We start from the raw sequence: 15,937 nt of genomic DNA, 5'->3' as shown, positions 1-15,937 counted from the left end.
TACACAATCAGAACACACAATGGTCATTCCAATGTTTTATTCAAACTGCCTTGATCAGATATGGTGCAACTAAAGCTCCAGTAAAAGAAGTCAACAAGTAGAGAAACTGTCTCCGAAACAAATCGGCTTCAGCAGAAAGTTAAAGGATCCAGCAGCAGTAACTGGACTGCAGGACGTTTCCTCCACGTTCATTCTCTGGGACAAATGAGACTGGTCCAAACTGTCGATGTCCGGGTCCGATGCTCCAGCAGGTTCTGACGTTTTACAGTTTGAGAGTCGAGCTCCTGATAGTTGAGTGTCCTGAGGTCGGTCCACATTAAGGCTCTGTAGGTTGTGTTTCTAAATGCAAAAAAATCTACAGAACACACAACACACCTGTGCCTGTGATTCTGACGGGTCGGTGATAAATCAGCTGAGCTTCCACCTGTTGGACGATGCTCTCCCCTCTCCTCCTTTAAGTTAATCTAATCCATTACTGCTCTGATGGAGCTAATGGGGAACATTTTGTAAGATGTGAGCATACTGATAAATGTGTGAAGCCGTGAGTGGACGTCAGCGGCGAAGCTTTGATCTGCTGCTTCTGGGTTCGGCTAATTAAAACCTGTCAGACGCTCGTCCGTCAGTCAGTGAGTCAGTATCCAGTCGATCGGAGCAACACTGTCGGACACAGCGGCCATTGTTGGACACTGATTTTCATCATGTCCTCTGACATCGAGCTGAACAGGACTGCCTCAGTGTGGGGGAAAGAGACGGGGGGAGAGAGAGAGAGAGAGAGAGAGAGAGAGAGAGAGAGAGAGAGAGAGAGAGAGAGAGAGAGATGTGGCTCGATGTGGGTCAGATCATCAGATCAGAGCCTGATACAGCAGCGCTGCTGGGCACAGAGGGAGGGAGGGAGGGCTGGAGGGATCAGTCCGGAGGACAACAAAGGCTTCATTCTTTGCCGGTGGTGAGGAGTTTCAGCGCTTTCTGCAGGTTCTGGACGGCCGTGCCCACATCCTCGTACTGCAGGGCGCTGCCTGCGTACTTGCAGTACTTCTGGGCCTTGGTGAAATCCTCTGGGGAGAGGTGGACGCCGCCTGGAGGAAGGGGGGAAGAGGAAACCGAAGTCAGACAGACAAGATCCAGTCCGATCAGAACCAGTCACTGGCAGGAATCATTTAACCACCAGCTCTCCCAGCAACCTCATTCTAATCAAATGTTCCTTCAGAGGAGCTGGAACGTCATGAAACCGACAGCTTGGAACCCACAGAGGTTGTGTGTTTTCACAGGAAGCCTTCATTTGTTCTGGTTCTGATAAAACGCCACATCTCTGCGTTCTGGTGCTGCTCAGGGGACCAAACCGACTGTAGCATTGGAGAAGGACGAACCCGACTCACGATGAGCAGGACCCGGTCCTGGACATGTTCAGAACCTGGGCCGGTTCCTGGTGCGTCACCCTGTCACATGGATGAGACGCAGCCTTCTGGCTCATTGGCTGCTTCCTGTTCAAATGTGCTGAGATGACATTTCTCTGCCTGGACTGAAGTTAACGGGTCCTTTTCATTATTTAAATAAGGAGCGTGATCGAACGGACGCGTAATTACCCGAGTCGCACCGCTCATCACTGAAGGCAGAACCCGCTTCTTTGTTCAACCTCAAGATCTGAATTTCTCATTTTGCACATTTCTCCAGATTGTCCTAACAGACGAAGTGGCAGTGTGCATCACTGACCTGTGATCAGCTGACGCAGCAGCCTATTAGCTGCATGAGCTCACACTGTGTGGTGCTTCTTACCCTGCTGCTGGCTGCTCGCTGAGGGCTCAGCCGTGGGAGCTGCTCGGGGCGTCGGCACTGGCTTCACCACATCTGCTGGTCAACAAAAACAACCACAGTCAACGCCTCCCATTTCAGTCTGCGACCGGACCAGAACCTGAAGCTGCTAGTTATGGGCTGAGATGATGCCTCCTTGTGGTCCAGGAGACAAAGGTGAACGGGTCAGAACCGCAGAGAACCACACACCGCACACAACTGAACAGGTCCAACCCCACATTCAGACACTGCAGCCTCGTCCACCCAGAGACACAGCACCGACGTGCTTCATGGACTGGAACCAGCACACCCGTTTTACTGAGAAAATCTCAAAGCCTTCATCTCATGTGGACCTGGATCTGCTGAACTCCCCCAATCAGCGCGTCAGCCCTCCGCTCGCTACCTGTGGGTGGAGGCAGCTCTGCTGGAGTGTTGGCTGGTGCATGGGCCCCTGGTGGGATGTGGATGTTGTTGTAGTTGCTGGTCGGGGGACCTGAAGGGCCTGACGCTGGACCTGGAGTGAAGCCGATACCGGGGGCCGGACCTGGATCCAGATTCTTGCTCTGATCGTCATAGGGCTGGAAAGGAGCATCTTGCCTGAAGGAGCCGCCGTGAGAAGGAGCCGCTGCGGAGAAGCCCTCAGCTCCGAACTCATCTGTCAGAGAAAGACAGAGGACAGCGGGTTGAGGTGTTACTGCTCCTTGAACCCAGAGGGACCAGACTGGTCAGTGACACGTTACTGTGGGTCCCTAAACCTCGAGTCAATGGTAAATGAATCCTCTCTGAAACGAATGTGAGCATCACATTTAACCTCCAGGAGCCACAGAAGCAGAGGCTGCTGGTGCGATGGCTCACACTATGGCAGGCCAGTGTTTTGCCAAAGGGCACGTAGGGCACAGCTTCCTGTGTCAGGGACAGTCAGCTGCCATTACTGAGCTCCTTTAGCTCTTCCTACAACAGCTGGAAATAACTGCCACCATGGTACCAGAACCGGTACCTGGTACCAGAACCGAAGCCTGGGCAGTGATTCGGTGGTTACTTGTTTGACGCTAACGTTCGTCCTCCTACTCTCTTTCTCCACACGTCTCCTTCACTACATTTCCTCTCACAGCTGGATCACCGGCTTTATTTTCCACTCGCCACTGGAAGTTGTTTTCTCTCTGCTCCCCTCCCCCACTCACTCCCGGCCTCTTGCTAAACACGTCCCCCTCCCCGCTAATGGAAAGTCAAAGCACAGCTGGAGACAATGGTCTACTGTAGCACTGGTTCTGGTGAGGCGCTCTGTGGCATACATCCATCAGAGGTTAATTAACCCAGTCGAACTGGTTCATATCACAGACCAGCACCAAGTCAGAGCAGTGTGTGAGTGTGTGTGTGTGTGTGTGTGTGTGTGGGGGGGGGGGGGGGGGTAATAATGTTCTGAAGCTCTGGTGGAGGTGAAGCCACCACTTCACCTCATCTGTCCATATTAAACACCATTAGATCTCTGTTACTGATGTAAACATGAATGAATGCGGAGGAGCCGGTCATGTGATAACAACCTCCTGCCTTCAGCTGACTCACTGCTCTCTGGTCCACAAACATCTGTAAGTCCAGGACCAGAGACTCGCCACAGCACAGACCACAGCGTCTGCAGCGGAGGTCAAGAAGCGCTGCTCGGTCCCGCTGCTGGGAACGAACCGTCATGATGTCACCACTAGCAGCATGTTGTAGGTGACGACAGGCCCTCGTAGGGTGTGGGCAGCGCAGGCTGCGACTCCCTACAGGAAAGTGGAACGTGTGAGACGTCCAAACACATTCCTGCTCAGCCTCCTGCGTCCCGACAGGCTGGGATTCAAAATGGATCCAGATGCTGAGGAGCGGTACCTGGACGCGGTGATCAGATTACTCACATCTCTCAGGGTCCAGAGGACTGGGCCTGATCCACTTCACTGACCTCACAGTTACATCTTTTATCTCCAGGACGAAACATTACTGTAAGAGACTAACAGGAGACCCACCCGCTCAACGGGTCAAACAGCTGGGACCTTGGGGAGAACCGGGGCTGCTTTCCTGTCATGTCTGCTCCCACCACACGCTCAGAGCTCAGGGCTCTTCACGGGCTGGAGCGTTCCACATGTTCTCTCTCTCAAAGGTTACGTTTGATGGTGTAGAGCAGCGTTCCACGCTCCACGGACACAAAGGTCAGACGCCGAGGGCCGATCCACGCCGGCGATAATACCCAGAATAGAAACGTCGCCTCGATCTCAGGAGGAGACGCGTTTCTCATTCAGGCTGAAAGAGTTTCACTCTCATACAAGAACAAATGACGTAGAAGCACATTACATGAATAATCTGCTGTGTGCACACTCCTAATCTCCCACCGAGGGGCTTTCCTCCAGCCGTCTCAGCTGATAAGGCTCATAATGCAGCCCAGCCACACACTCCTTGGCTCTACTGCCTTGTGGAGGACTGTTGCTAACGAGCACAGACTCATTTCTTCAGGCTGTATCAGCGTGTCCCACCTGCTTCCTCGTCCTCGTCCATGCCAATGGGCCCGGCCTGAGGAGTTTCCCCGCTCTTCAGACAGTTGTGGATGTAGGTGGCCTTCCAGCGGGCGTACTTCCTGTGCTGGATGTTCTGGTGGAGGGTAAACAAGGAGAGTGAGTCACTGCAGTTGAACGGGGCCATACAGGTTAGTGATGGGGAAGAACGACGCAGGAGGCTGGGCAGCGATTAAACGAGACCAAGGGGCAGAGAAGGAGAAAGGGTCGGGAACGACCTAAGTTACTACGTTAGGAAGTCCCCACATTCTGCGCCCGAGCTCCTCCTCTGGCTGAAGCTCATGTTTCCAACATGTACACAGTTCACAGTATGAAGGAAGAAACGGTTTCCTGGCACTGCTGTAAAGAACAGGGAAAAGCAAGAAGCTTTTCCTTAATGGACGCCCAGGCTCTCATTCAGCTCGACATCACGTGATGCTCCGCCTCCTGGAGCCACAGCCGGTCCAGAAGCCGGCTGTCGCTGCCACTAACCTGACGGACGACAGTGATCTGCCCACGGTGCCAGCTCCCTCCACTCAGCTCAGGTGGAAAGCTGCTGAAAACCCCATTTACTCCCTGAAACCCAAACCCTCAGCAACCAGCACCGGCTACTGAGGCCCCATTGTACTGTACCATGGGTGTGTGTGTGTGTGTGTGTGTGTGTGTGTGTGGGGGGGGGGTATAGTAAGTGTCCTGCTGATGTTTTAACATCTTTTACATAAAGTGGCAGAACATGAGGGGTGTGCTGTTATTTGGACGCATCAGTCAGAACCATGACTCAGCTTCTCGTCCTGATGCATTGTTGGGTCAGATTAGCATGAAAAATGCGTCTGCTGCGTCGGCTTCAGTTCAAAGCTTTAACAGAGCAGATGATTCCTGTTAACAGGAAGTGTTCTTCTGGCTTCATCTAACCTCCCCACAGTAAATCTGACTAACGTCCGACACATTCAGCCAGAGGCGGCTTCTTACCTCCTCCGACAGCTCTCCGAACACGGACAAGACGTCCAACAGCAGGCTGGAGGTGTAAAAGGACTTGATCATGTTCCTGCAGGAGAAACACAAGGCGGTTAACACACCTGGCGCCGCGACATAAAGCAGCGCAGGACCCGTGCACACGGTGCCCTGCTCCCTCCTACACATGCACCATGTCCTGAGGCCGAGGCTGCAGCTGGAGGACGCGGGGCTGGAGGACGCGGGGCTGTAGGTGGGGGCAGTGTGAGGGGAGCTGCTGGGGTCTGGCTCCTGTTGGCGCAGGACGCTGCTCCTTGTAAAACCACAGGCTGTTTGTGTTCCCCCCTCAGCGGAACAGAAAAATTACCCAGAGCCGCTGGGAACACAGCTTCCACGCCGATGTTTACACAGCACACGAGTCCAGAGAACCTGTCGCCTTCATCCATTGATGCTCTGAGGGAGGGAGGCCGTCCTGCCGTGTTCATGAGGGGCAGCGGTTCTGTGGAACGTCCTGCATCTCTACAGCTGCTTTGGGCTTTATGACGTGTCTGAGTCCTACGCCAGCCAATTACTTTACTCTGAAGACGTAAACACCTTTAAAACCATTTCTAGATTCAAAGGATAAACTAATGGAATCACTGAGAATTTGCAGCGGTGTTGCACGAAGAGACTTTCCCTTTGTTTGTTCGTTTCCTGCCAGGAAAACCCATTGAAGGAGCCACACATTACACTCTGGCTGATAAGTGGAATAACAGGAATGAAGTGGGAGGAAACGTCAGAAGATCTCAAATCATGTCCTTCTTGAACATGATGATATTGAGTGATTACACATGGAGCAGGTTCAGTGTAAAGGAAGGTAGTGATTGACCCAAAGGACAACGCAGCAGCCTCCACTCAGCTCCGTCCACCACGCTAGAACACACGCTGCTGGAGCATTCCTGGACCAGAGCTCCCCTTCAAGGGAACAGCGCTCGAGGTGTTCACTCAGTGCCAACTCCTGGAGAACCTCCTGTGTGTCGAGCAGTAAATCCAGTCAAAGGCTGATCTAACTTTGATCCCTGCTCAGACTGTGAAGCTGCTGCAGGGCAGGTCCTGGCGTCCTGTAGTCCCTGATTAGATTAAGCTTGTTTTATAGCTTTATGGCTCAGACCCTGTACAAACACAACTTAACCTATAGTTCAGTGACCAATTGTGCACCAAACATTTAGCAGAATTAAAACTATTCAAAAATACATTGCATTAAACATACATAGTTTGTTGGTTTTGGATGTATAATACATGTAAAATGCAGAGTGTCCTCAGGATCCACGTTTCCATTGTTCACTCTGATACAGTCTGAGTCAGTGTGAAGCCAAAGCTTCAGTGTGGATGGAAAAGTGGTGTGTTCACGGAGAGGAGCAGCTGAGTCATCACTGAATACAGAAACATCCATTATGAGGGTTCAGAGCTGATGATGCTAGAAGACAAAGAGGAGGAAGCTAAGAGGAAGAAGTGACAGGGAGGAGAAACGGGAGGAGAATAGATGAGTAAAAGGACACACAAGATGTGACAGGAGGAGGAAACGCAGAGACCATCAGCGCCGACCGGCTGGTCTGAAGCCTTCAGTCAAACCTGGACCATGTCTTACTTGTGAAACTGTCCGGCTCGGTCCTCATTGTCGGCGTAGAGGAACATCTTTAAGGCGTAGTTTTCGATGTGGGCATTACCGACCACCTCCTGGGTGATGGACTCGTTGTCACTGAGCTCCTTCTTCATCTGCAACAAAAACAACAGCAGCTTCTAAAGCACTAATTAAGACACTGACAGAGACACGCTCCTGGGAATCGCCTTTTATTGTGAAAGGTCAAACAAGCTTTTAAACAGGAAAAGATGAAACTGTCTACACACCTGTTCATCCCACAGAGAACACACACTCCTACAGTAACATCAGTGAACATCGCCCCCCCAGAGACACAGAGAACACACAAAAGCAATAAAGAGGAGAGACAGGAAGGAAAGAACAGGACAGGAAAATAAGAGCCCTCAATAAACCAACAGGACGTGCATCCTCCAGACAGAGCAGTGCTCATCAGGCTGACCAGGGACGAGCAGGTGAGCGTGCACCGTTCACAGGAAGGAAAACGGACCAGGACGAGCTAGACGCCAGTCAAAAAGCTGGTGGCGGCAGTTTACCATGAACGCACACGTCCAGGTAAAACACGGGATCTACATGACCAGAGGCTGCTGAAGTTACGAGCATCAAGGTGGTGAAAGGCTCCAGGCCCTGAACGCTGCCACACTCGGCAAACCTCATCTTATTATTCCACCTGCACCGTCTCCACCTGTATAATCTCTATTCTGTCAATTGCAGAGGCTTCAGGTTTCTACACCGGCTAAAGCAAACATGGCGGTTCCTTCCAGCAGGTGGACTCTGAATAGACACACTGTTCAACATTTGTGTGTGTGTGTAGGAATGTAAAACCACTGAGCTGAGTGCAGAACCAAAACGGACCACTGCTCTGGGAATAGAAAGAATGAAGGACCCAGAACCGTCGGGTCCGAGTGTTTCCGTCCCGCTGCAGCGTCCAAACAGCCCAAGAACGGGCTGTGACTGCTCCAAGCTGATCACTGTGATCAGCACTGAGTCACTCAAACTCACTCCTAACAATCCTCCATTCACAGCTTCACTTATCAAAGTGCTATGAAACTGCAGAACAGTTTACAGGCAGGTGAGACCTAAAAGAGGAGGTGAGTATTTGAGCCAGAGCTTGTGTCAGTGATGCTCACAGGTCAACAAACTCTGATGGTGCCAATACCTTGTGATTTGCTTCCCTGTACCCCATTAAACTTTTCCACCATCCCAGTGAGGCTGAAGCCTCTGAGAGTTGAACCAGCGATGGAGGAAAACACATTTAATGAGTCCAACATGTACTGTATGGACGGGTCAGGCCCTCAGGGACAGACAGGAAGCTGCTGCAGCAATGAGTTCACCAGGGAACCAAAGCTCAACACAAGGTTTAAATGCTGAGTCTCCATCAGGACGAGTCCCGGACAAACAGCTGATGGACCTTTGGCTTCAACGAAGCTGTAACACTTGGTGAAGGCTGGGGTGCAGAGACCACACATTCCCGTCTCCATGACGACCAGCTACACAACGGCTCCTTCCTTATTAACGTGGCCGACTGACTTGTGTGTAGGACACAGTAAAATTCAACATATCGTACATGGAGGAACACACGGAGTTCAGAGAACAGCAGTAATAACGGACATCAAAGCAGCGGATGTGAGCCTGTGGGGAGAGGCATCCTGAGCGTGCGACAGTAATGACCATCCCTGGAGCCGCAGTAAAACGCGCTTCATCTCTGTCCACCGCTTCTTTAATTGGCTCTGAACCGTCAGTAAAGTGAGCCGGGCACCGCCGGGGGACGCCGTGTCTGCTCCTCCTCTCTGATCTCAGAAGGCGGTGGTAAACGCTGGGCGTGACCACATGGAGCCTGGCTGAGGAAACACACACGCTGTCTTTGGCTCACGGCTGAGGCTTGACTACGTGCTCATCGGACCCCTGCAGAGAGGCTCACAGTCTGCCCTCCACAGGAAACCCCAGTCACCTAATCACTGCTGCTCCTGTTCAAACTCGGCTCAATGGAGCACATCTAGTTACGTTGGGAAGAAATCAAGTTCACACTTCATCAGACAATGAAAGCTTCTGAATTCATTATTTGTGCAGCACAGTTTTTCGGGGGAAAAGGGTGGTTCTCAAGCCACCAGTACCCAGGGTTCACACCCTCCCTGCCCTCGACCAGCCGCACTGGCTCAGTGCGAGCATTCCTCCTGCAGGTGAGGAGAAACTCCAACACGAGTGGACCAGCCGCTGACGAACAACAGGCAAATGTCAGCGTGCGTGTTCATTACAGAGCAGCTCAGCGGTGGTGGGAGAAAAGAGCCATTCATCTGCATAATCGCTGCAAAGCAGGAGCGATTCCACCGCGGCGGACGCTGATAGCAGCAGTAATAACACTGTCAGGGCATCCAGCTCCTCCAACATCCAGACAAGCGCCCTCAGACACCGCTCAGTGGGGGGGGGGGGCTGTGGAAGGTGATGGGCTCCTGATAACCTGGCTCCATCACACGTCCTGTAGCCTGTAGCGTGTGATGGGCAGACAGCAGCACAGTGATCTAAACTAAATGATGAGCTGCTCTCAGAGACCAGAAACATTGTGACGCTGATGAAGAGAAGTGATTTGTGAGGCTAAACCAGACAAACAGTCCCATCTGGTTATTGATTGTGTGACATCCGACACCGATAACATTCACATCCATGTTCACACAGGGAGACGAAGCTGTGACAGCTGCTCACAGCCAACTCACCGACTCCAGCTGGTCCATGAGTCTGACCAGGAACTTTCGGCACTCTGGTGTTTTACTGTCCAGCTTCATGCCCGTCTGCATGGCGTAGAGCCGGCCTGTGGGAGAAGACGCACAGAGGAGAGGTCATTTCACTGCAGACACGTAACAGGAAGACTTAAAGAGAGACAGAGACAAAGGACGACTGGGAAGTTAGAAAGAGTCCACCAGATACAACCAGAACGCTCATCTGTCACTTAGTCCTGTGTTCACATGATGCTTGGGGACAAATGACATTTGACTGATGGCTTCATCATTGGTTGGGATGTAATGTAATACATGAAAACTCACATACATTTCTAAGATGAGCAGACAACTTTTCTCCGCTTTATTAGTATTTACACAACTCAACCTCGACTAAGACGAGGAGCTGCAGCTCCACACAGACACACAGGCTTCTGCTCTATGGGCATCTGGATGCTGACGTTAAGACGTGCGTCTGCTGATTCCAGAACCAACACATCACACGGGCCAGGCAATAATCTGCAGCAGGTCTGTGTGTGCTGATGCGTGTGATTCACACAGCAGCAGCAAAGTGCTTTGTTCAGCAATATGTAATTTATGGAGCCATGGGCGCCGCCTGCCAGCACCCGCACAGACACGCTGAGGAAAGACACATTTTCACTTCCAGTATCGGCATGTTTACGTGCGGGAGCCTCTGAGCCGCCTAACGGGCCGGCGCTGAGCCACAGAAGCAGCCAGTCAGCATCCACAAAGACATGCTTTGTGGTCTTCACCCATCCAGCTCCACACTCACACAATGAAATGCAACACAGGCGGCTTTGACAGCAGGATGTCAGGACACAGAAACTAAGAGTCCACAGCAGGGCCAGGACTGGCCCACCCAGCACAGGGCCAGAACCCCCGGCACAGGCCCGGACCCCCGGCACAGGGCCAGAACCCCCGGCACAGGGCCAGAACCCCCGGCACAGGGCCAGAGGCCCCAGAGCCCCCGGCACAGGGCCAGAACCCCCAGAGCAACCAGCCCAAAGCCCCCAGCACAGGGCCAGAGCCCCCGGCACAGGCCCGGACCCCCAGCACAGGGCCAGAACCCCCGGCACAGGGCCAGAACCCCCGGCACAGAGCCAGAACCCCCAGAGCAACCAGCCCAAAGCCCCCAGCACAGGGCCAGAGCCCCCCAGCACAGAGCCAGAACCCCCAGCACAGAGCCAGAACCCCCAGCACAGGGCCAGAACCCCCAGCACAGGGCCAGAACCCCCAGAGCACAGAGCCAGAGGCCCCAGAGCAACCAGCCCAAAGCCCCCAGCACAGAGCCAGAGGCCCCCAGCACAGAGCCAGAGGCCCCAGAGCACAGAACAGAGCCAGAGCATCCAGCGCCTAGGGCAACCAGCACACCCAGCACCTTTTAACTCTGTCTGTTTTGAGGCGGTGAGGTTTCCTCTTCTGTCATCTCTTCTACGATTACTGGAATAACTGATGATTCCAGCTTGTGTCGTTCACTTAGTGACATGTGGGTTTATAGTCGCTTTAGGAAGGTCAGTTACAGAACAAACCAGCAGGTGGCAGCGATCTGCTCACACTGACGGCTGGTTTCCCTTTTCCACCAGTCAATACCATACTGAACACACACATATACTGAATCCACCCACCAGTAAAGTGATAAGCTTCAGGTACGTATTGCTGCTGCTGCCAAGACACAAACACAAGAGGGGCTTGTGCTCTGGTGATAAGGAAGAACTCAGCTTACACTGGACCTGGAACAATGTGACGGTGAGGGGTCACTTCCTGCAACCTCCTCCTCTTAAAAACACTAAAAGCATCCTGGCTTCTCATGATCCAGCCTCCATTTGCACATTTTCCTAACTTCTACTCACTTGGCCAGACTCTAGCAAAGCCTTTGATTTCCTGTTCTGCTCTAATCATCGTCTGGCAGGTAAACAGGAGGCACGCCGGTTATAAAGGCAGGTTAAGCTTCGTACGCTCACCGAGGCCTCGTAAGCTTCTAGGAATCATTATCTGGAGGCTGCAGGAGCCTTTGCTGGACCCGGCTGTGACATTAGGGCGATCAGAAGGGGGCACACGAGCGCACGCACGCGTGCACGCTCTCCGCTCCGTTCAAATCCATCTCCTGTTCCCGGTTCAAGCAGAACCGGGAAGGTCTGTCTCAGTGTGTTGGTGCCGTAGCTCTGCTCTCATTCAGTGACAGATGATAGAATAATAGAATAGATTCAAAGACCAGTGATGAATTAGAAGCGTCCCACAGACAGCTGTGGAGGAGAATGGCCATTAAAGCATGGATGTGGCGTCAGAACCCACGGCCCGATGCCGCTCGTGAGGAATGTGAGCGGACCGCATGTGCCGCTTCAGTGACAAGGCACTTATTATGCAGACGTCTGCGAGGGAAACGCGCTCCGAGCCAGAGGGGGAGATTACAACACTTACATTAAATCACCGTCGGAGGTTTACTGCAGAACAACACGTCTCTGTCCAACATGAGCTAATGAAGACGGAGAACACACAGTACAGAGCCCGGCTGCCTGTTTTCCACCTGCAGAGCTGATGCTTTAGCTCCGTGGCACAGAGCCTTTAATCTGTAATAACCCAGGCTCATTTCAGACTCCCGCTGCGTGAGCCGAGCCTTGTTCTCCACCCAGCGGTGGAACATGTCACCCTAATCCACTGCACGGCCCGTTATCCCATTAGCTGGCGCTGAACGGATTGTTATGCAGAATTCACACAATAATGTCCACGTGTTGTAAACTGTTGACAGCAGAGGTGGCGAGTTTTCCGTTTCACAGGTCTCAGGTTCCGTTCAGTGACAAGCTCTGGTCTCGGCCCAGACGTCGGCTCAACGAGCGACGGGTCCACGGCCCTTTGGTTCCCTCCTTCCAGTCAGGGAACCGTGAGCCACCAGCAATTAACATGTGCCAGTGTTGAAGACAGCCTCTGCATGGCATCACTCTTTGACACGGTCATTATGTTCTGAATGGGAACCATGGCCATGCAAACAACACGCCACGCAGCGCAGGGTCGCGCGCCTGCAGCAGCGCTGGACGGATCCATTCAGACCGGACCCGTCATGCGGTGCTGTAGGTACAGTAAGGTGCCAGTGTTCAGCCTCAGAGCCACAGCTCATTTACGACCACAGTAATCCAATTTGTGTGAAACTGCAGTTGTAACGCTGCCAAACGCCGTCAGCCAGGGAGCAGCTGCTGAATTATGCTGCTTCATTACAGCTAAATAAATCATTGCTTTCACTCAATCGACCTCAGCAGGATGATGTAGATGGTGGACTGGTCGTGGACAGACAGATGACAGCACACTGCTCCACGCGGTCACAGGAATGCGTCCGCGTCTTCCTCCTGTTGTGACAGATGTGAGCCCATGTGCTCAACTGTCAGTGATCAGAGCCACTGCAGCTTTGTGTGATGTGTTTGTGTGCGCTGCCTCATCTTATTTGTCCATTAGGCTCCAGGGTTCCTGGCAGAACTGCTCGCGTTTCCCATCATGTTTACTGTCCAGCTTCCAGCCTCCCTCACTCACTGACAGCTGGGCTCAGAGGCCCAGACACATGGTGCTGCTGACCTCCAGTGGTCTGGCTGGTTCACTGGTTCAATGAAGGCGTCACAGCCAAAACGCACTGAGGCTGTGACAGCAGTTACTTTCACAAAGCAACACTTGGAGCCAAAGCCTCAAGAACCACCACAGCAACAGAAAACCCTTTGTTTTCTCAGAGAATCCTTCATCCCTCAGTGAACAGTACTAGTCATGCTGCTCTCCTCATATCAGACATGGTGATATTACACTTGGGTTCTTTTCATTGTCTTGGGTTTTAGTTTTTCTGACAGTGAAGATTATGTTTCGATCACTGCTCATTTACCATTAGGGGACATTTTAATCCAATATAACGATGAGCTCCAAGAATCTACAGGTTGCACCAGGCTCACACTGCCCCGAGGTCTGTGGCTGATTAGGTTGGAACATCTCCAACCGCATTTAGAGGCAACATTCAGTCCAAACAAAAACACAAGAGTTGATTACACTCTGCAGTCTGATGTAAATGGACACGGGTCATAAGGACCTGTCGTTAAAAGCAGCCACTTGAGAATAAAGCTGGAAATAAACTTTGATCAATGATCCGAGCAGAGACACTCACAAGATGGAATTGTCTCTTCATGAAGGAGGATCAGCAGCTTTGGGACTAGATGAGTTTCTATTAGTCCTCCAGTGTTTGGAATCAAATATATCTATAATAATTGTGGTGATGCTGATACTTTCTATTCTACTAGCACAGGAACGTAGTCTTGGTTCACCTACCAACCACCATCCACCTCTCACTGGTGCAGTTCGCTTCCCAGCGTGTGCACATATATTTTCATTCTTGACTTTCTGTTTTCATCATATGTCGCATTACACCAAACCTGCACCTGCAGATTAGCTTTGTAGTTCAAAAGACTTCAAGTACACTCGTGGGTGGCCGCTGCATCCACAACAGGGAGATGAAGGATAAGATGGCCACGGTACAAATGATACAACCATTAGGACTTCAAAGCTTTGGCAGCGTCTCTACACTACAGCCACTGAAGCCGTACAGTCAAAGCTGGGTGGAGAGACCATAGAGGAGAGAGATGAGCAGGAACCACAACCTCAAATATGAGCAAGTTATAGCTATAGACTGATTAATACTGTAGGACAGCTGGAGATTTATTTGTTGCTCAATAAAAGCCGTTCAAATAACAGAGCCAATGTTCTGAAATATGAGCAATATAAATATGTGTAAAGTGTATTGTAAAGTGTAAAGCAGAGAGACTATGAACTGTGTGTTAAGGTCATGTGACTTATATAAATGTAATAAACACGTCCTGCACTAGAGCAACAGATGAAGGGCTCTAAATGTTTGAACTTTGACCTTTTAACCGAGGGTACTGGTCAAAGTCTGATCTCCCTGTGAGTCCAAGCATAAACCAAACACGTTTAACAATAGAACCAGCAGAGACGATGAAGAAAGCACGAACAGCATCAGCTACATGTAGCACAACAACCCAGAAGGCCTGATACTGGAAGCTTCACTCATCCGTCAGAGACACACAGCGGACACTCATCTGACAGCGTTACGCCGTGCGTCTGGCCTGAAGACATTCAACTTCAAAGGTTTGTTCTCGGGAAGGACAGAGTCACAGCACATCTCACCTCTGGGTCAGGTCACAATCATGGAGGATATGAGCTGTGCATTATATTCCTAAAATCTGAGCCAGGACAGACTTTTCATACATGTCATTATAAAACTTGGACTTTATAAAAACAGGTTCCTATAATATTTAGGACCTGTATTTGAGGAATGAAACCATTTCCTTTGACTATAGACAACACCATCAACACTCAACACATGGGGATGAAGTGATACCTAAAGGATTCCATTAAAAACTTCACATCTAAGCCTGAAAACTCAGGCTCCAGCGGGGTGGAGTCCAGCCCGACGTGTCAGAATGAGGACGGGAACCAGCTGGACCAGTCAGATGCTCAGCAGGTTCTGACCTGACTGTCAATCACACGGACAGAAACAAAGCAGCTTACGCCGCGTTTTAGTTGATTAGTGGTGTGTTCGTCCAGAGTCTGAACCCGAACCCGAACCCGAACCCAAAGCCCTGTGTTCAGCGGAGCACGTAGCTCCGGGTTGCTCAGTGCTGACAGATGTAGCTGCTATTATATCACGCTTCCGTGTGAAACGACTCAACGACTGGCTGGAAACTCCCAGATTAGCTCAGCTGCTTGGCGTTAGCCGCTGATGTATGTCAGAGCTAACGCTGCTCACCTGCAGTTCAGATCACAGCTAGTTCCACCATGAACGTGTGAAACGCCTGCTGCACGTGAACGTAGTTTAACTGAAGTTCAGGTAAATTAACGCGCCAACTCCCTGTCAACGGCGGACTCAGGTAAACAAAGCTGGCATGCTAACTGCTAGCATTAGCCGCCACAAAACTCACAGTAGTAAGCCACCACCGGGTCCCGCTTTTCGTGCTCCTGTGCGGTCCGCAGGTAGTGCTGGATGGATCGGAGCTGAGCCGGCAGAGCCATGTCTGCTAGAAAGTCTCCGGGAGACACAAACACGATGCGACACGGCTCCTCGTTAGCGAGGCGCTATCCTCACTTCCGCGTCTATGTCCAATAGGAGCAGCCTCCTGCGCGGGGCAGATGACGTCAGCATATGTTCAGGCGTCCCTGCTGAAACCATGACATCACCTCTTTTCAATAAAACACGTTGAGGAGGCGGCGCCGCCTGTTTATGTTGAAATAAGTCACTCGATGTCGTGTTTAGTTGATAAATAAGTCAG

At 51.6% G+C, this 15,937-nt stretch overlaps 1 protein-coding gene across 2 annotated transcripts; it reads right to left on the bottom strand.

Moving 5' to 3' along the window:
• Positions 1–22: 22 nt before the first annotated feature.
• vta1 (vesicle (multivesicular body) trafficking 1) lies at positions 23–15,790 on the bottom strand. Of its 2 annotated transcripts, none has more exons than XM_029141925.2 (8): positions 15,590–15,790; positions 9,609–9,703; positions 6,889–7,016; positions 5,280–5,355; positions 4,293–4,407; positions 2,192–2,443; positions 1,774–1,848; positions 23–1,076 (listed from the first exon to the last, which is right to left on the bottom strand). In XM_029141925.2, the coding sequence occupies exons 1-8, from the start codon at positions 15,678–15,680 to the stop codon at positions 931–933; spliced, it is 978 nt and encodes a 325-aa protein (XP_028997758.1). In that variant the 5' UTR covers positions 15,681–15,790; the 3' UTR covers positions 23–930. The 2 variants fall into 2 exon arrangements, with proteins under 2 accessions (XP_028997758.1, XP_028997759.1); XM_029141926.2 differs by having other exon boundaries at positions 1,774–1,845.
• Between the last annotated feature and the right edge of the window lie 147 nt (positions 15,791–15,937).

This window comes from Betta splendens, chromosome 24 (genome assembly GCF_900634795.4).
Source record: "Betta splendens chromosome 24, fBetSpl5.4, whole genome shotgun sequence".
Classification (NCBI taxonomy): domain Eukaryota; kingdom Metazoa; phylum Chordata; class Actinopteri; order Anabantiformes; family Osphronemidae; genus Betta; species Betta splendens.
This window is presented reverse-complemented; position numbering and strand designations above follow the sequence as displayed.

Bases quoted from the DNA above. Each gene is read 5' to 3' on its own strand.
- vta1 (XM_029141925.2), bottom strand. From the start codon at position 15,680: ATGGCTCTGCCGGCTCAGCTCCGATCCATCCAGCACTACCTGCGGACC. The intron at 5,356-6,888 runs GTAAGACATGGT...TTTCTCCTGCAG, and splicing joins CGAGCCGGACAGTTTCACAA to GAACATGATCAAGTCCTTTT. The intron at 1,077-1,773 runs GTAAGAAGCACC...CCCTTCCTCCAG, and splicing joins AGCGAGCAGCCAGCAGCAGG to GCGGCGTCCACCTCTCCCCA.